At 33.3% G+C, this 23,343-nt stretch overlaps 4 protein-coding genes across 8 annotated transcripts; 2 read left to right on the top strand and 2 right to left on the bottom strand.

Annotated features, from left to right (window-relative positions):
- Positions 1-493: 493 nt before the first annotated feature.
- Positions 494-3,790, top strand: LOC142551103 (putative receptor-like protein kinase At5g61350). Its single transcript, XM_075660154.1, has one exon. It carries the CDS (start codon positions 1,046-1,048, stop codon positions 3,617-3,619), a length of 2,574 nt encoding a protein of 857 aa, XP_075516269.1. The 5' UTR covers positions 494-1,045; the 3' UTR covers positions 3,620-3,790.
- A 1,009-nt stretch (positions 3,791-4,799) lies between these two features.
- LOC142551072 (SNF1-related protein kinase catalytic subunit alpha KIN10-like) lies at positions 4,800-12,962 on the bottom strand. Of its 5 annotated transcripts, none has more exons than XM_075660117.1 (11): positions 12,783-12,962; positions 10,658-10,873; positions 10,256-10,437; positions 9,955-10,137; positions 9,708-9,839; positions 9,426-9,611; positions 8,928-9,017; positions 8,770-8,853; positions 6,060-6,170; positions 5,615-5,848; positions 4,800-5,130 (listed from the first exon to the last, which is right to left on the bottom strand). In XM_075660117.1, exons 2-11 carry the CDS (start codon positions 10,833-10,835, stop codon positions 5,017-5,019), a joined length of 1,494 nt encoding a protein of 497 aa, XP_075516232.1. In that variant the 5' UTR covers positions 10,836-10,873; positions 12,783-12,962; the 3' UTR covers positions 4,800-5,016. The 5 variants fall into 5 exon arrangements, with proteins under 5 accessions (XP_075516232.1, XP_075516254.1, XP_075516240.1 ...); XM_075660139.1 differs by having other exon boundaries at positions 10,658-10,856; XM_075660125.1 differs by having other exon boundaries at positions 12,788-12,962.
- Positions 12,963-14,714: 1,752 nt separating this feature from the next.
- Positions 14,715-15,752, top strand: LOC142513524 (uncharacterized). The gene has a single exon (XM_075619726.1). The coding sequence runs from the start codon at positions 14,715-14,717 to the stop codon at positions 15,750-15,752; it is 1,038 nt and encodes a 345-aa protein (XP_075475841.1).
- Positions 15,753-20,699: 4,947 nt separating this feature from the next.
- Positions 20,700-22,801, bottom strand: LOC142551064 (uncharacterized). Its single transcript, XM_075660108.1, has 3 exons — positions 22,515-22,801; positions 21,541-21,663; positions 20,700-21,149 (listed from the first exon to the last, which is right to left on the bottom strand). Exons 1-3 carry the CDS (start codon positions 22,741-22,743, stop codon positions 20,986-20,988), a joined length of 516 nt encoding a protein of 171 aa, XP_075516223.1. The 5' UTR covers positions 22,744-22,801; the 3' UTR covers positions 20,700-20,985.
- Positions 22,802-23,343: the final 542 nt, after the last annotated feature.

Here is a 23,343-nt window from a genome sequence, read left to right as displayed (position 1 = left end):
AACTGGATGGAAATATATAATTCAGAATGTATAAATATGTAGAAAATAAAATAATAGAATATATTATATTAAAATCTATGCATTTTTTCTGTTCCATAGGGAGAGAGAATGGCTATATCTCTATTTATAATTTATCTGAATCGAAGTTATTTTTCCAGCACGAATTTTTTTTTAATTTTGGTTTACTTTAAATAAAAGTATATTTTAAATTAGTCATATAATATTTATATCTCAAATATAAAAATAATACGAAATGAAAGAGAATATTAGACATTACTGTATAAGTATAATTCCAGCCTAGATATTGTAAACACTGAATTTCCGGCATTAAATGGAGGGTGGCGAACACAAGTCAGCTCTTATCCTCTCAAACCACGTTCATTCCAAATCATGTGTGTCTGTCTGTATAATATATATATACAAACTTGAATCCTACATATTAAGTTAGTTAACCTGGCCGGATTACTACAAAAGTATTATTTTCTCTCCTTCTAAATGAATATATCACCAAAAGTTTATCCAAGAATTTTAAATATTTGTGTAGTGTAATGCTTGGTAGTAGTATTTCTTCCACTGCAACAGACATGCAATATCACCAAAAGTTTATCCAAGAATTTTAAATTTACCTCTTTTCAGGTACCCGAAAAAGATTCCAACTGCAAGAGTTCAAGATCTACCTGAAACGAACTAATTCCCAGCTGGACACGCGGTTTGAATGTCCAAAGGCGCTGGTGAATAATATTATTGTTCAAGAAGTCTACTCTTTCATTTTGATAATATCGTACGCACGTTCTCTCCACCCATACATGCTTCCAACAACTTAATAAACTCATCTTTTTTAATTTGTCTTCGTTTTTTGGGTCAATTCTTTACCTACAAACAATCCTTCTTTCCCTTCAAAAACAGTACTATTTCATGCATTTTGATCCATGATAATACTCTTTGCCTTCTGTGACATGCACGCACTCCCTTGTGTACACTCCGTTGCCTTTAGTCACCTTAAACTCGACCCTGTATAGTATGAAAGAGTCAAGTGATCTTTAACATGCATTCCGTTAGAATGGTAGGAGCATCTTATGTTATCGTCGTCTCTACTGTTCTTCTTTTGACAAGTTTTGTCACGTTTGCGGACGTGCCTTTTTCTTCATTTAATCCTACAGATGTACATCTGATTGATTGTGGATCGCCTGGCGACACTGTGCTTGATGATGGTAGAACCTTCAAATCTGACCCTCAATCTGCTTCTTACCTATCCACAGATGAAGACATTCTTGCTTCCATTGCTTCTTTTCCCAACAATTCTCTTGCTTTTTCACCGGTTGTGTCTCTCCCTTTGTATCTTACTGCAAGAATTTTCACCCTCGAGTCGATATACATGTTTCCAATCTTAAAGCCTGGTCGGCATTGGATACGTTTACATTTTTACCCTCTCCCTCACCAGTTTTATAATCTCACTTCAGCAACATTCACAGTCACAACTGATGATACTGTGCTCCTGCATGGATTTTCAGTCAAGAATCCTGATAAAATGGTGTTCAAAGAGTACCTCGTTAATGTTACTTCTGATAAGATTACCCTTAAGTTTTCACCTATGAAGAATTCTTTCGCTTTTGTAAATGCGATTGAGGTTATTTCTTCCCCCAAAGACCTCATTTCCGATTCAGCCTCAGCTGTTTCCCCCGTCGGTGACTTCAATGGATTGGATGGCTATGCATTGGAAGTGTCGTATCGACTAAATGTTGGAGGGCCGATTGTCACTCCTAAAAATGACACTTTGTGGAGAACATGGCTTCAAGATGGCCAGTTTATGAAGTTCCCACAGGGAGCTAGAAACGTGTCTGTTCCTACCAATTTGATAAAATATCCGGACGGTGGGGCAACCCCTCTAATCGCCCCTTATTGGGTATATGCAACAGCCGATCAGATGGGAGATTCTGGTGTAAACGACCCAAATTTCAACCTCACTTGGGAAATGAACGTTGATCCAAGCTTTTCCTACCTGATCAGGCTTCATTTTTGCGATATTGTGAGCATGGGACTCAACGAGCTTTACTTCAATGTATATATCAACAAGATAACTGGTGTCTCGAATCTTGATCTTTCAACGCTTACGTCCGGCCTTTCCATCCCTTATTACAAAGATTTTGTGCTCAATGCCTCTGAAATTTCAAATGGTTCAATCGGTATTCAAATTGGCCCAAGTTCAAACCTTCAGGCGAGTGTTCCAAACGCCATCTTGAATGGTTTGGAGGTGATGAAAATGAGCAATTCAGCTGGAAGTTTGGATGGGTTATTCTCTGCTGATGGGACTTACAGAGGCATAAAATCCGGCGTTAATCAAAAGATGAAAACTGCTGCTGGAATCGGATTGGCACTGGGAGGAATTTCGTTCGTTTTGCTCGTTGTGATGATAATCCGGTGGAAGAGAACTCCCAAAGGCTACATGAAACAGAAGACCTTCTCATCTTGGTTTCTCCCTCTTACTCCAAATCAATGTAGCTTCTTATCTAGCAAGAGCAAGAGCAAGACCACCACTTTTTCAAGTATTATCTCCATTGGTCAAAATCTTGGGAGATTCTTCACTCTTACTGAGCTACGCGATGCAACAAATAATTTTGATGAGAAGGCGATTGTTGGTGTTGGAGGCTTCGGAAAAGTGTTTCTTGGGGAGTTGGAAGATGGTACAAAAGTCGCTATAAAACGAGGCAATCCATCATCATCGCAAGGGATTAATGAGTTCCAAACTGAAATTCAGTTGCTGTCAAAACTGAGGCATAGGCACCTTGTATCACTAATCGGTTACTGTGATGAACAATCAGAAATGATTCTTGTTTACGATTACATGGCACATGGTCCTCTCCGGGACCAACTCTATGGTTCCAACTTAGAACCTTTATCATGGAGGCAAAGGCTAGAGATCTGCATTGGTTCAGCGCGAGGTCTGCATTATCTGCACACTGGTTCGACACAAGGGATCATTCACCGAGACGTGAAAACCACGAACATTCTACTCGATGAGAATTTTGTGGCCAAAGTTTCTGATTTTGGTTTGTCTAAAGCTGGACCAGCTTCATTAGATCAAACTCATGTCAGCACCGCAGTAAAGGGAAGTTTCGGGTATCTTGATCCTGAATACTTCAGAAGACAGCAATTGACAGAAAAATCCGATGTTTACTCTTTCGGGGTCGTTCTTTTTGAGGTTTTATGTGCAAGGCCAGCTCTAGATCCTGCTTTGCCTAGAGAACAAGTGAATCTGGCAGAATGGGCTAAGCAAGAAAATGCAAAAGGCGCTATAGAAAAGATCGTTGATCCGACTATTGCTGGAACTATGAGTAAAGATTCATTGCTGAAATTTGTTGAAGCTGCAGAGAAATGCTTGGCCGAACATGGAGTGGATAGACCTTCAATGGGGGACGTTTTATGGCATTTGGAGTATGCCTTGCAGCTTCAAGGAACAAATTCAGAAACTTCTGATCGAGAAAACGAAGCTAAGATCGGTGAGAATGTTGAAAAAGTTGAAAAAAATGTGACAAAAGAAGAGATGATTGTTGACATAAACGATGATTCTGGGTTGGTTGTCGGATCTCCCATGTTTCTTGAAAGTTTTCATGGAAGATAGATGATTTTAATTTGCTTTTAAAAATTGGAATTTTAATATTTTGATTTTGTATTTCATTCAAGTTTGATATAATCTCAAATTCTTCAAAAGATTGTTGGAATGATGGGGTAAGATGGCAGAGTGAGTTCTTGCTTTGTCCGGAAGTGTTCCTTCAATTGTGTAATCATGAAACGAAGCCCTGCAAGGCATAGGTTAATGGTTGCAATATTTAGTACTAAAGACTATATTTAGACTATTTAATTTTAAAATATAAGATCAAATTAATAAAAAATGTCAAGAAAATGAAAGTAGAATTCGACTCCAGCTCAAATATTCTAGAAATACTGGCTTGAAATTTGATGTCTCATACTCACGTCTCGAGCTTGACAAATTAATTTTACAAAAATTATAAAATATTAATTAGATTACCATTTCACTCTTAATTATGTAATATATTACATACTTCAACATTTAATCTAAAGGTAAATAAACTTTTAATATTCTAGCTTGAAAAATAGTACTCTCACCAAATTAGAAAAAAAGTTATTTGCATCAAAACTTTTTGTGAAAAATTAAAATTCATATTTTACCTTGTGAATATTAAATGTGTGTTATAACCCTTGATTTTTTTATAAAATCACATGATTAACATTTAATAACACGATTTTTTGAATGCATACCTGTGTTGCAGCTAAAAAACTAACGTGAAGCAACATTGAGCAGAGATTTACCTCTATAAGAAACCATGGAATCTTCGAGCAAAATTTCATGGTTTATTTTATTAAGATTATATGATTTCTTGCTCGACCTTTCTATGTGGATCAAGAAAATTTATATTTCAAGAGATATATTGCGTGGATTTGAAAAATATTATATTATGGATGAATAAAAGAGTATTTGTTTTTTACATTTAACGTCATATTATTCAAAATTTGGTTTTTAGCCGCAATATGAATGCATATTCAAAAGATCACATTAGTAAAGCTAAATCGTGCAATTTTTATAAAAAAGTGTGGGATGAGATGCCTAATTATTTTTTATAGAAATGAAATATGCATTTTCAATCCAAATTCATTTTCAAATCCTACCTCAAATCAAATATTTTCATCCAAATTAAATTCATCGATATGATCTCAACCTAAGGTTTATATAAACATTCCGAAAAACTCATCTAATATGTGGACAATTATTGCGAGCCACATAAAAAAACACCTTTTATTAAATAGTCTCCAATGAAAAAACACAAAATGGACAAGATGCAAAAAGTTATCACATTCGCATATCATACATATTAAACAAGGACTAAAAGCAACATTTACATGAGTAAAATCATATATACAATTAATTAACTTAACATAACAGTAATTTGTTACTGACAATACTAAAACAAGTACTAAGAAACAATACTAAAACAAGTATTAAGAAACATGAAGCCTCATCATGAAAAAGGCACAGAAATCCAGGAACAGAAACACTGAACCACTTAGCCTCTGTAAATCAAGCAAATACTCTACATCGCCTTTTTTAAATAGCTGCCAAAATTCAAATTCATTCTCATTAACCGAAAACGTAATGTTTCTAAAGCATATGAGTTATAGACATTATAATACATCAGCTTACCCATCTGGCTTAAATTTATAGATCCACTGTATCATTATATAGCAGGATGACAAGTATTAAGTTTGACAGATTCGGATGAAGAGGGAAGAGGGTGTTTGACAAGACTTAGATATAATGTTGGAGGCTAGGCTTCAACCTCTTTGTGCGCATATTTTTTAATATTCTACGTGTTAGTGTCTACCTCAACACCGACTCTTTGTTTAAGAAAAGAACATTGTCAATTGGTAGTTGTTATATTAGAAAAAACAACAAGGGCCTGATACAATCTTAAAGGTAAGTTCAAATTGCACTAAAAGATCGTATGAGCATCTAAAGACAAAAATCTTACTTTTTGAGCATATAGTACCAAGGTATGAGTAATTGTAAAGGAAACAATGAAAAAAGATATTGTCATACCTGGATTTCAAACTTCACAACACTCTGAGGCTTTGAAACATTTGCATTGACAGAAGTTACATTGTTGATGTAATGGTTGTGTATGTGATTACTGGTGGCCGTGTCATTGGAGTCCTGAAAAGTATGAACCAGAATGCATTTCATGTTATAGAGCCCAACCTTTTTCCACCTGACATTTAGTCCTTGCAAAGCTCCAAGAATTTGGGTCATAATCTCCCGTGGATGAGCTCGAGACTGGCGAAGTAATCAACAGGAGAAATTAGTGAAAGTCATATCAAATATCTTGCATAGATCATAAAGTAAATGCAATTATTTTCTTTCCCACAACTTGTCCATTGGGTAATTAGCACATTTCTTACTTCTAGATCAAGGAAGAAAATCTGGGGTACTAGATACAGTTTTTTCACTCCAGCTGAAAACAGAACAATAAGTTCACAATTCAAACCTGTAGTCCAACTAGCCATTGTTTCTTTCTGGATAACTGAGGTGACAGTAACCCATGATGAGGAAAACCGTGCTTATCAACTTCTGGATAAGATACAGCGGAAGAAGCCTCCTGAAGAGAGAGACAACAATCATGAATTTTACGGTAAATTTTTCAGGAATTACAATTACGATGGTTAAAAATTTAGACTTTGTGTCAGAGAGCAAAAGCTTTCATGGTGGAAGGCCAAAAAATACAATGACATGGTAAATAAGGGAAGCATTAAATCATTTGCTCATGCAAATCAGAAACTATTTGGTCTAACTTGTGTACTTGAATCAGGACGTGGAAAACGAAGTTCAATCCCCGGAATTCCCAGATTCGGCAGGGGAGTTGTATTAACATTAACATCAGGAGCATTGGTTTTCAGAGAACGGTAAAATTAGGATAAAATGATTACTTGCTGAAGCCATGCTGTAACAAAGAAGAAATGTTTTAACTCCTGGCAGTAATAATATAGTCTGTAGTCATAAATTTTATTTTCCACCAATTAAGTTTCAATTTCACTTCGTTTCAAATGGGAGCACCGAAAAATGGTCAGATGACGTATATCACCGCATGATATTCTTTTCACACGATAAGCATTGCATCACACAATATGCTAAACGATTTTGCATGCTAAATAAAATAAGTCAACGTGTTCTCTTTAAATGTGTTAGGTCAGTATCGGATATGAATAGAGACAATAGGATATTATTCCCAAGAGTTTCAGTTACATTGATGACCCAGTATTACGCGACTCATTACAGTGATGAGAAGCAAGACACGTCTTATCTCTTCACTATTAACGTGTTGCATGTACATGGGTATAAATATCTCCTGGAAAGATAAATGTGTTGGACACAATCAATCTTGTAGGCTCAGTGTAGGTCATAAATATTCACACACACACAATAGAAAGTTGTTTTTGACATTACAAAATCTGTTATGTTGATCATATAACTTAAATGAATCCCTGGGTAGGAAGTTATTCATGAACTTGAGACAATACTTAAAGAGTTAGGTTACTGTTATAAAATGGATATGAGGTATATTTTTATCCTGATGAAAATTATCATAGCTCAGATATTTTAAATTTATAAAATAAATATTGCCAGCGATACATAATTATCTACTGATGATTAAGCAGGAGATGACACTGTAGTTTTGGATCCCGTGACGCTCAAGGAACAAATCGAAGCACCGACAATATTTTATAATGTTTAAAATAGTTTAAATTCTTGAGTTTCTGGAAGCAACAAGAAAAATAGATATGACATTCAATTAGGTTCATTAGATTCTACTCTTAAAAGAAAATATTATGTTTAATGAATTTTACACTTTAAGTCAATTATTATATAAGCACTCTTTCAGTAAATTATTATATAAGCGCTTCTCTGGAAACGTATTATGTTATTACTTTATCGAAATTACATTTTGAACTTTTTAGCTGAAGTCGGGACTCAGAAAAATATTAACTACAAAATTTATACTAAATTTGGACCTTCAGATTTATATACTATAAAGATCATTTCAAGTGACACTCCCAAGTCCAAACACTAACAGGCGCTTTTCCACAAGATGGTGAAGGGAAAGGACGTATATTATTTTTATGCCAAGCAGAATAACTCATTATGCGTAAAAGACAGAATAACTCAATACGTCCCAAAACCAGTCCAATGATATCCCAACCCTTTGTCAGCTTAAACCAAAGGGAGTTCGTCTACACATGATTCACTCATTAGAAGTTTAAAAATAAAGAATAAGGTTCTACTTACTTTATCTTCATAATATTTGGTTATTATCTTTTAATTTAGTTATTTCAAAATAAATGACAATCCTTGTCATTATTAAGGATTAAATTAGTTGGTTATTGGTGGATTTAGTTTAGTTATTTCCAAATTAAAAATAGTCCTTATCATTAAGAATTAGATCCGGAAGTTATTCTGCAGATTTTCACATATTTATTTTTACATAAAAACTCTTATGACACCATTTCACTGAGCAACTTTGTGGGACGGTTTTCGTGAGACGGATATCCGATCAGATCTAAGAAAAATATTACTTTTTATCTTCAAAATATTATTTTTTAACTGCAAGAATATCATTTTTTGTTAGTTATGTTATGAACAAATATTATGTAATATATGTTAAAGCGACTACTCACGAAAAGTATTAATTTTTTTATGTCTAAAGTACTATTTTTCACTGCAAAATTATCATTTTTTGTTGAAAAATATCACTTTTTATATCAATAGTATATTGTGCAATATATGCTGATTTGAGGAAAAATTATTATTTTTCACAACAAGTATGGACCTGATCGACTCATCTCATGAATACATGCATGAGACATATTCTTGTTTTTATCCTTTTAGAGGACTTCTCGTATTTAAGAAAGTGATTGGAATGAAATAAAGAAACTATATTCTCAAAAATGTTTCCCAACAGATCGTGACTCGTGAGGTTCTCTTTACGAGCATCAATTCATCTACGAGGTTGTGAGATTCTCTCTTCAATGAGTCTCAAACCCCTCATCCCATCACCCATTAACAGCCCCATAACTCGGGATCATAACATGTTCATATGTTAAAAACATGTTGGATACATGAACATGTTAAATTAATTTTCAGGGATGCAAAGCTTCAATCAGATGCATCAAAAGAAAGTAAAAAATTCAAGAAAAACATACCACGGACTCCTGAAAATCATCACCAAGATATCCAGTGGATATGGGGGCGCAGTTATCAAATAACAGATAGTATGCAACAGTAGCCTGCAGAGTAATGTGATTGTGTAAGCTCCACTTAAAAGTGGTAGGACCAACGAGAAATAATTAATTTATAATACATCATTTCGTATCCTTTTTTGCAACGACTCAATCAGCTGGCCCCTGTCAAATTCCATCCTGACAACTTCTTGAATTATCTCTTCATCCAGCTGCAAAAACAAATTGGTTCGAGTATTACAAACACAAGAAAATATAGCCTCTAACCAAGAAGGTTATTCAGCCAAGTTACCGTATCATATAACCAGTCAAAACAATTGATCCTCCTTTTATAGCTAAGAAGGTGATAATGTAAGGCAATTCATTTATATAATATGCAGAGTCAACTGACAAAAAGGACAGGACCCATAAATGCTAGCCCGATCCACTATTCATCAATAGATGGCATGATTTAAACCAACTGTTGGAGAATTTAATGATTTCCATATCAATACCAGAAGACGAAAGAAAAGGACAAAAAAAATGCACCTCAACAAACAAGACAAGGACGTATAACGAACGAAAACATTCTAGAAGTCTTCCAACTAGAATTCCAAATATTTGAAGGAAAATAATATTACCTTTTTTAGGTGCTCCACTGCATTAGGTGGAGTAACAGCTAGATAGCGAGGAAGATGAAACCTAAACCAAGGGTGCTGACGAATCTCATTGATTGTTATCCTCTTCGTAGGGTCCAATGCCAGCATTCGTGTGATTAAATCACGAGCTCCTTGAGACAAATGGCTTGGAAGAGTATATATACAACTCTAAAGTTTTTCAGAAAAATAATTAGCATAATCATCTCCACGCCGACATGCTATCATATTAAACAAAATACTGAGCTCAAAACTCATTTAGTGGACCTTTATTTTCTTGAAGAGGTTGGGAATGTTTTCATCAACAAAAGGAAGAGAACCGCAAAGAAGAGCATACAAAATAACACCACACCTCCAAATATCAACCTCCGGCCCAGCATAGAGCTTTCCAGACACTACCTGTAATTAATTTCCACATATGTAATTTATTTTTCAAAGCATTTCCACATAAAAGATTGCTATCGACCATATTTCCAATAACAACTCCCAATCACAATTATTTTGAACTTAAAACCTCAGGAGCAGCATAGTTTGGGCTTCCACAACTTGTTCTCAAAAAATGTCCATCCTGCATAATGTTGCTCAAGCCAAAATCAGCTAGCTTCACATTTCTATTGGAATCCAGAAGCAAGTTCTCAGGCTTGAGGTCACGATGAACCACCATGTTTCGGTGACAGTACTCCACTCCTGCAATAATCTGTTCCCAGAAAGAAAATCAAAAACCTGATTAAGGAAACAACAACAAAAAAACAGCGGTTTCTTCCCTTATCTCGAGAGACATCGATTATGAAAAGACAAATGACAAAGAACTTCACCTGCTGAAAAAAGTGCCGAGCTTCATCCTCTGCTAACCTGCCCTTTTCAACAATATAATCAAAGAGCTCCCCATGTTTCACATACTCCATCACAACATAAATATCTGACTGTGTCTCTATCACCTCGTATAGACGTATGTGTGGATGCACAAACAATTGACAAATTTTGATTTCTCTTCTAACTGCAAAAGATTTTTAGTTCTTAGAAAATGCAATGCAAGTGCTAATCTCACAGAAAATTTACTTAAACTAAACGCTGTAATGTACAGAAAATAGCATCAAAGATGTCAAAATAAAAATTTCTAGTTTTCACACCATAGCCAAAAAGCCTTCCAGAAGACATTGGAATAAATTAAAGATTCTTTGGATGGTGACATACGACTTACAAGCATAAACTCACACCTTTTTCTTCCATGTCAGGGCTTTTCATTTTACGACGGTTCAGGATTTTAATAGCCACTTTATATCCAGTCAGAACATGCTCAGCACTTTTAACCTTCCCAAAGGAACCATGCCCAAGAGTTTTTCCAAGCTGATAGTTCCTCAGAAGTGAATCGGCAGTATTACCTCTTCTATCCATATCTTAGTTGAACAAAGAAACCTGGAGCAGTTCAAAACCTGCAGACTCACAGAAAAGCGCTTAAAGCATAACACAAATATTGTAGATAAAATTACATTGATGTAGTCAAATGCCACAAAGACTTGGATTGTTATATATTGCACCCAAATCCGTAACAAAAACAAACTATTACATTCAAGCAGCATTTTCTGAAATTTGTTGCTTGAAGTTTCCGTATACAATTAAAAACCCAACAGAAATGCTATCCCTGATCTTCATCCGCAAATTCATCAATTGATTAGACTTTCTCCGTGTTATGCCTTTTTTTAAGAGATACTCAATTTATGCTATTTAAAGGCAAAGATAAGTGCAAAACTCGATGTAGTTGCATCTCATGAGATAAGTGCAAGGGTCAATGTAGTTGCATCTCACAATGGAAGGTGGGTTTATCATTTAATTAATTGTTCATAATGTATTTTTATTATTCACGTAAGATTTTTCTCTCCAATAATGGAAAAACTGTTTTCCACTGGAACCTAGTTAACTTTTTGTTACACAGATTTTTTCGATTTCATATCCTGGTATCACGTTTCAAGGGTAGCCTCACAAAATACCAGCTATCTCTAATCTTGTGGACTCAATCTACTAGCCTTCCCAGCATTCCATGACATAAGGTAACCATAAAAACCTTCCAGAATAACTCGCGGAAAGCGTGTTCAAACGATCAAATGTTTTCTTCAGTTCGATCAATATTTACTCATCTCCAATTGTTGCAAGAAATAGAACAGCTTAGATTTAAGAATAAATAACACAACTTCTCTACTTTTTCAGAATTTAAAAATTAGTACTGCTTGTGTTTACATTTATAAATTATACATCCTAATATCCTATTAAATTAAGTAATAAAATGATCCTAATTCCTTGACTGAAGGAATAGAATAAAATAGTTTCCATACATTAACAACATCTCTATTTCTTTTTCACCAATAGACCATTTTTATGTTGGCAAGGAGTTATAATTCAAGTTTTGAGAGAAATGTAACAGCGAAATTTTGAGCTACTTGAGCACAATCAATCGATAATGATAAGCCAGAAAGGGCACACAGTATACAGTGATGAAATTGAACTGCACATCTAACAAAATCGAGCATCTTTTCGGTCTAAACAGGAAAAAAAATACAATATAACTTTTAGACATCTGGGAAAGGAATGGAAGTTAATCACAAGCCCCCTTGCTGGTCCATTAGTAAACTTCAAGCAATAGATGCCAAAACCTGTGTTAGTGTTCTAGCTATTACAAATTACAAAAATCTGATAGCTTTTAATCCATTGAATATGCAGTGGTTTCCATTGAATTTGTAATAAATTTCCAAAAAAATTACACGTTGCATAAAAGGGATAAACCAAGTATACTAGGATTTAAGACAGTTCTGCCTACAACACATTCCTATAGATCACAAAACCGTTCTGAAATAACAATTAGATGAAACATTTGTGCAACCGTTGTTAGAAGCTGAAACAAGTTTCGGTCCTAAAAAATATATCAAGGTGATTTCGGGATTCTGCTGGAGTCTCCTCGCTTGTGCCAAAAGAAGATGAAGTCTTCATTCTTACATGAATAACAAATAAAGCCCACGACCAGTTAAACCTCGCTAAGACCTAAACTTCGCACACTGAGATTCACATAATTACAAGCGCAGATATTCCACACATGCTCACTCACAGGTTCACCAGGACAAATCGATCACTCACCTTAAGCAATCACGCAAAGTTCAAACGATACAACACGCTATGGATTAGAAAAATCGAACATAAAATCCATGATCAATCCCAATAAGCAATCACACTTCCCAATTATGAACTTTATTCTCGACAAGATCAATAAAAGAAATCCATTTCCAGCAAATAAAACAGTTGATCAAATCGTAATAAAAAGCAACAAAGAATTGATTTTCCAAAGAAAGGTACCTTACATTCAAGAACTGCGTCCAATGATACTGCAAAGCCAATCCTCCGAGCAAATCTGAGGGGAGAGAAACAGAGGTTTTGGAGAGAGGAAGGAAGCGGGGGCTTAGCCCGGTTGGGGACAGTGAAAGTAGAGAAATGAGAAATAGAAAGAAAATTTAAGTAAGTTTCATTGGAGAAGAAACTCATATCAGATAAAACCTTTTGAATAAATTTGTAGTACCACGTGTAATTATTTCGTTTTCACCAATTTTCAATAATGGTTTTTCTATTTTATATTTAATAATAATTTACTTGTAATTTTTTCAGTTCTTGAAAGTTTTTTTTTTCTTGAAAGTTTGGTTTCAAAGACACAAAAATATCTATAATATAATAATTTATAATTGAATAGGTCTTTTGTGAAACGGTCTCACAAATCTTTATTGAGACGAGACCCTATTGATATTAACAATAATAAGTAATACTCTTAACATAAAAAGTAATATTTTTTCATAGATGACCCAAATAAAAAATACGTCTCACAAAATACGATCCGTGAGATCGTCTCAAACAAGTTTTTGCTTTTATAATTTTAACTATTTGTATAAGTTGTTGAAGGATTTCTTCAAAACACTTCATCCACGACATGAAGAGGACAACCCGAAGAAGAGAGATTATTTTTTGTCCTAAAGACGAATTTGTCTCTCACACAGTGTCTACAAGATATGACAATCTTTCATAAGATACAACGACTTTCAACTTGTAATAGAAATACTATAAATCAAGAGTTTTATAACCATAAATTAAAGCAAACTCTTTTTTGAGAAAAATACGAAGAACAAGTTTAATATAAATTCAAATACTTTTTATTCTTTTTGTTAAAGTTGATATTATTTTGTAAGTGAAATATATGGATTGATATTTTAGTGCCCATCTCTGGGCTTTTAATGGTAACCTTGGTTGTAACATAAAGCCCAATTTGTGAACTGCAAGATCCACTCAACCAACTTTCATTTTACTTTCGCTTATAATTTTTGCGAGCAAAAAATTGAAATTGTGATTGAAAAAACAATGCCTAAACATTTTGAAAATATCAAGAAACCGATCTTTTTTATGTTTTTAAGGAAAAAGTGGGCCCTTCCATCCTATGATTTAAGCAACCAAACTATATAATGAAGATTGCTCTAATTCCAGCAAGACTACAAAAATGTGACATATTTCAAGCATATCTCTGTGTTCTTTGTTTGATACCTAAAATCATTTTTATATTTGTCAAATACTTATTATTCTATGCTCACAACCTTCTAGAAATCATTTTTAGTGAAACAATAACATATTTTCTTACAATCATAAAGTTTGGAAAATAAGATACTCGATATTTTTTTAACCTTGTTTTTCCATTTTTTTTAACAACACTTGATTGTTTGATATAACTTTTTGAATTAACAAGAACTTATATGAGTTAAAAGTGTTAACGTAATTTCTATTTTATTAAAGGTTTCAATTACGAAAAGAACAAAAAGTCAAAACATTAATTGAAGATTTTGTGTAGGCAGACTAGAATTTGATTCTTTATTGCTATAATCTTGTCAATATTTTTTATCGCAATTGCATGCATCTCTGCTAATTTTCATAATATAAATACAGATACATTTTTGTGGGCAGAAAATTGATTGTTTCCGGAATGTTTTGGTAGCAGAAATATGAAATCACAGGTTAAGTATCATGGAAAAGGTGCTTTTTAGGATACCACAAAGAAACACTTAGGAATAATACCAAACAAAGTCATTGATGAAACCGAAGACGGATACGACTCCACCTTTGCTATTCTTGTTGGCTTTTTGGTTGTTGAGCAATCAATTCATTCAAACCACCGAGAATCCAAATCCAGCACAGATTTAAAAGAAACGCCTCCATTTCTTCCATTTGAAGCGACTCATACAAGGATACAGAGAAATGGGAAGAACAAGCGAGATCATGAGAAGATCAATCTTCACTTTCTTGAAAGATTTTCAGTATTTTACTTCGTTTCCTTCGCTCATCGTGTTCCCTTACGCTGTTTCGATTCTCATATCGCAGTCACTCGTCTCTTTGTCACATCTTTTGCCGTTAGTCCATGGCCGAATGAGGTCTATTTTTCTTGCTGCAGGATTCCCTCTATCATCAGAGCTATTTGCAGTTCTCAACCTTAAACTCTCTGAAACCATTTTTACATTCCTTCTAGTCCTACCCTTTTCCCTTTCTTTCCTCCTCCTTGCCAAAGCATCTGTAATTCGAGCTCTCAACTACCGTAGATTCGAAAAAGCATATCCATCTTCTTCTTGGATTTCAGTTTTCAACACCCTTTGCGTCACGCAACTTTGGAACTTATTAGTCATGCTATCTGCCAATGCGACGAGCTTCTGTATTCTTTTAATATCTTTCAATATTTCCAATGTATTAGGCCTTTCTTCCAGGGGATCCCTGTTTCTTCTGTCTGCAACAGGAGCCATCATTTACTCCATTATTCTTGCTAATTCCTACATCACATGTAACCTGGCATTGGTGTTATCAGGAATGGAAAAACAAGGAGGATTTGCCTCGATTGTAAAGGCATGTTTTCTGATAAGAGGCAGGCCCGTAACTGCATTGTCATTAGCTGTGTCTCTCAATTTGGCGTTGGCTGCTATTGAAGCATTGTTTCAGTACCGTGTAACAAAGGCTTATCATAATTTTATGGCGCTCACTCCATCCATTGTTCTCGAGGGAATGCTCGTTGCGTATTTGTACAGCATACTTCTTGTTCTAGATGCAATCAATGGCTGTGTCTTCGCGGAAAGCTGTATAAATTATCCACCGGAAAGACTGCCAGTCGCTTGCATAGCTAAAAACTTCTCAAGTGCTTCTTTGGGATTTTTGGCTGGTGACCCAGATCAGGGTGCGGATCCAACGGGAAGGAGGAAGGACAATCGACACCCTCAAATGGATATGTATTCGAATTCATTTCGTGATTGAAAATAAAACTCATCACAACCAGAATTTTCAGTTCTTTGTAAATTACTGCCGAGTTGCGTACCATTACTTGCATCGCACTTCCGTCTATCTTTTTCTAGCACTGATCATCATGGGTCCATGTACTCATACGCGACGAGTACTTATTTTATGCAAGAATTCTTCTCAGAAAAAAATTCATACTCAGTAAGCTGGTAAAGGAGATATTATACTGTTTTTATCATTATATACATTAGGGGTGGGAGACACTGGAACCCACAATCTCCCGCAAATAAGAATTGGCTTCTGGCCATTTTAGACAGCTTTGACAAATGTAAGTTGAGAAAATCACCGCAGAGACAAGTTCATGAAATTTGGTCTTTCAAGAATTTCTTTAAATAATTTTAAAAGAAGGCAAACAGCATAGTGAAAGATCAATCCATATAATCTCTGCTCATCGGTTTTTCCTACAAATCTGTCCTAGATGGTTTTTGCATTCAAGTCACACTAGAAACATGGGCATGTAAAAAAAACAATCACATAACCAAAGAACCTATTACCTACTTGCCATCCAATTTGCACCATTCTGAGTGATTTGATTTCCACGATGAGTTAGGCATGAAAGAGCCTATTTTCTATATTCAGTGTCATGTCTTATTTTTATACAACAAACCGGTGACCAGCAAAAATAAGGTGGAAACATGCAGGATTCTACTTTTTCAAGAAAAACTTTGAATTTCTTTATTTGAGGTTGAGAGACGTTACAAGCTACAACAATCAGCGTTAGTGTAACAAAGGGTTAGTTCCCTATACAAATATAAGCAGACAAGTGTATCCAAGGCCGTATCTCCTGCGAGGCGAGATAGGCCATTGCCTCAGAGCCCAGCCCTCAAGGGCCAAAAAAAGCATTGGTCTCATGTTGTTGAGATCTGCACCTAAATAGTATGTGCATTGGACATTTTAAAAAAAATTTGGCCATTGACCAATTGAGAACATGATTAAATATAACGATTGTGTTCATTGGAGATTTAATACAATTGTGTAGAGCCCAAAAAATAATTTACACAGGTTCATTAATTAAAATTTTAAAAATTTTGTATGCATAAAATGGTAATGTTTGTCCAATATATTTAATATTTTATCTTGTGTCAACTCGTGTGTTAAACTTTTATACTTTACTTGTTGATTATTTGACATCTTTTCTTGAATTTATGTAGTTGTACCCATTTCAAAAAATAAAACACAAAAAATTGTGATACTTAAATATTTTATATATCTTTATTTTCTATTTTCTTGAATAAAATATTATTATTATTTGAAACAAATCATATATTTTTACAATATTGGTTTGATATATTTATCATTTTGTTATTTTAATAGTTTATATTGATAAATTTCAATTTTAGCAAAGTATCTTACAACTTTGGCAATTTCAATCTTTTTCCAGTATAATTGTTCATATGACACTGCATTATGTTTGAACCATGTTGATGTTGTGGCGCACGAATAAAAAAATTATAAAGAGATAAATATGTAAATCGTAAATTATATTTTATTTATATCTATTGTTTGGTTATTTTTAATTTGCAAACTGAGTTTTACGGTTATTTATCACAATAAGATATTTTTTAACATATCGCCTCAGGCCCTGTGAACCACAGGTACGGCTCTGCGTGTATCCCACGAGCACGGCGTCCATATTTGGAGGCAAAAGAATCCTTCGACTCAGGTCTATTTTTTTTTTTTTTGAAGCCATATATTTTTTTAAAAGCTTATTATATAATAGTTTAAATTGACCTAATATAAATTTATTATTTTTGGATCTTTTTTTCTTTTTATCACAAGAATTTATTTCTATGTTAGTTTGATAATTTTTTCTCAATATAAATTTATTTTTTCCGATGCCAATATACACAAAAAAACATTTTTTTATTTCATAGATTTATTACATAGTAGTGTAATTAGATCAATATAGAAATATATTCTCTTTCTCAATATAAATTTATTTTTTCCGATGCCAATATACACAAAAAAACATTTTTTTATTTCATAGATTTATTACATAGTAGTGTAATTAGATCAATATAGAAATATATTCTCTAACTCATAAGAGTTTTGTAGTGAATTAATTGAAAAAATATGAATATTTCTCAACTGTTCACATTGTTTATACAAAACAAAGTTTTTCAAAGTTAAATTTCATCAAAATTTCTCTCCAACTAATCATGCCATAAAAAAAATATCGAATGAATCGATTATGCTATCAACTGAAAAAGAAATTATAAACAATTTGATTAGTATTTTTAGTTCTAAAAATTTAAGATGTATTGTATTTTAGTGATCATTTTGTATATGATTTAAACTCAAGACTAAAATGTGTGAAGATCATCCTACCAACAAGGTGCTGAGACAAGCGGGGGGCACAAAAATGATCAGACTTGCCAGGACACAACCCATTCGAGAAAGTAGTTTAAAGGTAGATTGAAGGGCAAGGTAAATTACTTCTGTTGACAGAAGTCCAAGCTCAAATAATCTAACATACATATAAATATATGACTTCTAATTGTGAATTTTTCAATATACCCTTATTCATTTAATGAAGCAAATTAAATCAATAATTTTTTTGATGGGTTCTTTTATAATTTATTGTCTATCTTAAATGTCTTTGGATATTAATGCATATTGAATTTATCAATTTACCCATAATTTTTCTTTGTTGCTAACTAAAATTAGTGTATTTCTTCATGGTTACTAATGAATATTTAATATTTATATCTTATCTTTTTTATTTTATAAATTGATTTAAGTAATAATTAAATAAATAGTTACTCAATAATTTAGTGATTTCATTTATGATTCATGATGTATTATGATAATATTTTAGATAATAATGTTTTTAAGATTAAAGTTTCTATTATTATATATTTTGTTATCAATTTTCAATTGCGTTCTAAACATAATACAAAGTATGGTTATATTAGCATTATTCTATTACGAAATCATCGTATATAATATATTGATTTGTTATCTTGTTTGTTCTTTTCAACCTATTAATTAATTTCTAATTATATATGCTGAAATTACATACATAAAAAACAATTTTTTCTCTTTTCTACATATTAATTAATTTATCATTATATATGATGAATTTATATATATAAAAACTATTTTTCACATTTCAAAATAACAAAATTGTTATTTAATATTAATCACTTATTAAATTAACTAAGTTATGTTTACCAATTCATTGTGCATTATTCCTATGATTGGAACTTAATGAAGCATAAGTGATGACATAGAGTGGTCATCCTAACAATTAATATTTGTGTTTAAATTATTATTATTAATTAAAACTACTTTGTGTTCGATGAAATTATTTTATTAGTGAGAATAAATTTGATTTAGAAAAATGATTTCTAAAATGTAAAATGACAACTATATCATATCTGTTATGTGTAATAATTGTTTATGTAAGGTATAACAATCCAAATGTGACGTTTAAGTTGTTTTACGATTTTAAAAGATTTTAATTAATGTTGCATCGTTACCGTGGTTATAACTTTTGATAAATCGACAAATGCATGATCTTACAATTGGTATATATAAGAGTCAAGGTCATGAGATCGATTCTCATATATTGCAATTAGTGTAATTATTGGAGTGCAATAATTGTCCTTGTTGGATACGTCGATCGAATCATGACGATTGAGCTACTATACCGTTTAAAATATTTGAGTTGATGTGTAATATCTATTCTATAAAAGGAAAAAGTTAAACAAAATTCGCAAGGAGTTAAAAGTTAGCAAAAACACAATTGATATTTAACTTAATAACAAGTTTATAGGTTTTATTTTAACATCATTATGATAACTTAGTTAATTAAGAGAATTTTATTTGACAATCACTATATGCACGCCATTTAAATACATTGAGATTTTGGTTTTAGTAAAATTTATTATTCTCTTAATTTTATTTATATTGTTTTTCATTGTGAATGATATTTGGATAAAAAATATTTTTGTTAATTTGAGAGAGCTGTCATTATGTTATAATCATGCAAATTGGAAAATGTTAAATAAATAAGTGAATATATTTGATTTATCGTCATGGTTTATTTTTATTTATTGTATTTTGATATATTTAGATTAATAAATACTCATAAACAAGATGTTATTCAAACGATTTTAAAAATTATCTAAATCTCGTTATTATATTTTTCATTATTAATCACCCACGTGCAATGAAAATATATGCACACGGAAAGGGCTACTTCCCAGTCGTCTTGACAAAATTCAATTCATGTAAGGCCAGGCAGCACTTGTCTTACTCCACTTTTTCATCTCATAGAGCCAAAATATTTCAGGATCAAACGGTTATGGCTGCTCAATGCATCACAATCTGAGGGCTAACAGCCTTTACACAAATCACGACCAACTCTTTCACACTTTTTTTCGAGCTCTTTAATAACCAACTCTCACACTTTTTTCGAGCTCTTTATTAAATGGTCATCTTACATAGACACTACATCTAGAGACCAATCCAATTTAGGATCACTTTATGAGATGATGAAACTGTAGAATTTGGGAGAATAGGATAGAAACTGAAGACAATTGAATCACATCACTTCCCATGCTAAACTATGCATAGGGGAAGAGAATATAAAGGGAATTAGAAATTAGAACACATCAACCACCCAAAAAAGTAAGAAATATAAATTAAAATTATTCTTGTTTAAATAGAACAGGGAAAGAGAAATCATAAAGATTTGCTAACAATAACTACTGATACAAAAAATATGAAAATGATAGGACCATTATTTAATCAAATATTTCAGTAGAAACCCATCCAATTTAGGTTTCGCATTATGATATCGAATCGGTGTTTTTTTCCATATAGCCATCTTCAACGAGGAACAAATGAAAAAAGTAGCGACCATGAACCAAATGTGTATCATATAAGGAGCAAATAGAATTATCTTAAGAACACTGAGACGACCATTATCAAATTCCTCGACATCAAGTCACGCAACATATGCTAGTTTATTTCATGCTAAATGCAATAAGAATATTGAGCTACAAAACAATAAGCTCACAATCTTTCAGGTCACTGAAAGTTGGATGGTCTTTCAAGAACTAATTTTTAAAAAATCAATGTCCAGGCAACTAAATCCAAGTACATGTTCAACTATTATGAAAGAATTTGAATCGGAAGATATTGAGCCTATTATTGTTGTCCATTTTCACAAGAATTTAAGGTTTTACTGGTGTAAGGAACCTTCACCATACGGCAGCTTGCAGGCAGCCAATCGATCTTTGGACTTGTATGTGCCGAGGACTTCTGCAACAGTTCGGCAACGACATTGATTTCCTGGCCGAATAACATCTCCATAGATTGCCATTTCGATAATATCAAGCTCCTTATCTGCAATAGCATAAGACTGTATGACTGTCACAAAAAAATATATATATGTGTTTTGTACAGACAGTAAGTCAAGAGTGGGTGAGCCCAGTCCAGTCCAGTCCATGACCAAAAAAGTTCTCATATTCATTTTGACAAGCCCACAAGAAGTCCAAGTTACGACATTTTGCTTTACATATGACAACTAGCATATTGGCATTTGATGGAGGGTCCATATCAAGCTTAAACACAAAAGCCAACCTTCCGTCACACCATCTAAATCCAATAAAGCCTGAATTGGTCTTATGCAAGTCTCAAGAACTTGAAACTTATTATTAAGAGAGAGTAAATTGGACCTAAAACATGACAAAATACATTAAACAATGAAAGCAATAGCAAGCAAAGATGTGCATGCCTGTAAACTTGACATCACAAGAATAGCCTTTCAATTGGGCATTATCAACCTCTTCCTTATCTGATTTGAATCTGTTAACCCTTGTTTGCAGAATCTGGCAATTCTCTGCCACTGACTCACCACCTGCACACCACAATGCCACCGCATCTAAGCTCCAATTTCAATGACCCAAAATTGAGTATAGACTTTGAGTAGGTCCGGACCAATAAATTTATATGGGGAGTCCCGAAATTAGACCATGGATGGGAAAGGTGATTTGTTGATGTATTTTGGAGATAAATCTTATATTCTAGAAACAGTGCATGCTATATATGTATTTTTTCCATCATGGGCGATCATTGACGGTAGGAACCACCATTGTACCATTGGATCCCAGGGAAAGCCTAAAATTTAGTAAATGTTGCAGCAACTTACATTTATATAAAAAAAACTAATAATCATGAAATCTGAAATTTTTTCATAACAAAGATTTCTTGATGGCCTCTGCTGGCTCCACCCCTAAACCATCCTCGAGGCAACACCAGAAACACATAAGGCAGCAAATAATGAATAAAATCCCTTCAGTTCCACTAGAACTCTCAAAATCTTTCAAGGTCATCTCTGGAACAAGTTAAAAGAACCATTATATATCCCACAACATGAATTTCCGAAAAAAAAAACACAAAAAATAGAAGGAAAAAAAAAAACTATTTCACCTCCACTTCCAAAGCAGTCATATCACCACTGATCTGAATCAAGTGTGGTTGCCCAGCCAGGGTGGAAAATTTTCAGGCTTTTAAAAGCTAAATACACTGATTGACCACCCCCCAACCCCCCAAAAGCCCACATGACTAAATTAATGATCAGAAACAAGTATGGACGCCCAAAAAGAATGGAAATTTTTCAGATTCAAAAAACAAAATACACTAACAAGCCAAAAATACAAAAACCACAGGTCTGCCCTCGTAGAAGAATAACAATAAAACAGAAGGAACCTTTGGAATAGGGAATGATATGGTCATACTCAAAGCAGAGGCAGCCCTGACAGTTGCAGAAGCGCTTGCAGACTATATTTCCGGCGGCATCTTTTCGCCACCGGTCAGGGTGGCGCCCCGGAACCGTTTCAGCTTTCGCCCAGCACCTATTCTTCGCTATTGAGTCGAAAAATCTTGGCCTCTCCTCCTCCTCCTTACGTGGTGATGATGAGCCAGACCTGGAGCTCATATTTTTCACTCCTCTGGTTGACGAAGAACAAAATCCGTAGAGGCATTGGGATATTTTTAATGAAATAACATAAATAAAAAAATCAATCGTTTTTTTTAATTTTTTGTTAAATTTATATATATTTTAATTTTAATTGAAGAATTCTTTTTGAAAGTTTTAAATAAAAAACCATGCATTTGAAAGATTATAATTATTTAAATTATTATGTTATTTCAAATATGAAAAAATTACAAGGGTGTATTTTAGTAAAATAATTGAAAATTTATGCAAATCATGTCTTAATTCAATCAACAAGAAAGTAGTCCCCGGAACAAATCTATGAAACCATGTTTTGTTCATTTTTCAGTTGCCTGAATGTCACTTGAATATATCGATCACATCACATGTATACTTTAAATTCTTGGAGCCGGTAACGTTCCAAAAATCATCGGCGCAGAGAATATTTTGTTGTGTATCATAAATCAATGTAATTTCTGGGAAAAAAAATAAATAAATGCTACTTGCAATGTTTGATGCGGACAATTAGATTATTTCATATGGTAACAGACATTTTTATATGTTATAAATCTATTTATATGGAGACAAGAAAGTGTCCATTAC

Source organism: Primulina tabacum, chromosome 1, assembly GCF_025594145.1.
Source record: "Primulina tabacum isolate GXHZ01 chromosome 1, ASM2559414v2, whole genome shotgun sequence".
Lineage (NCBI taxonomy): Eukaryota > Viridiplantae > Streptophyta > Magnoliopsida > Lamiales > Gesneriaceae > Primulina > Primulina tabacum.
This window is presented reverse-complemented; position numbering and strand designations above follow the sequence as displayed.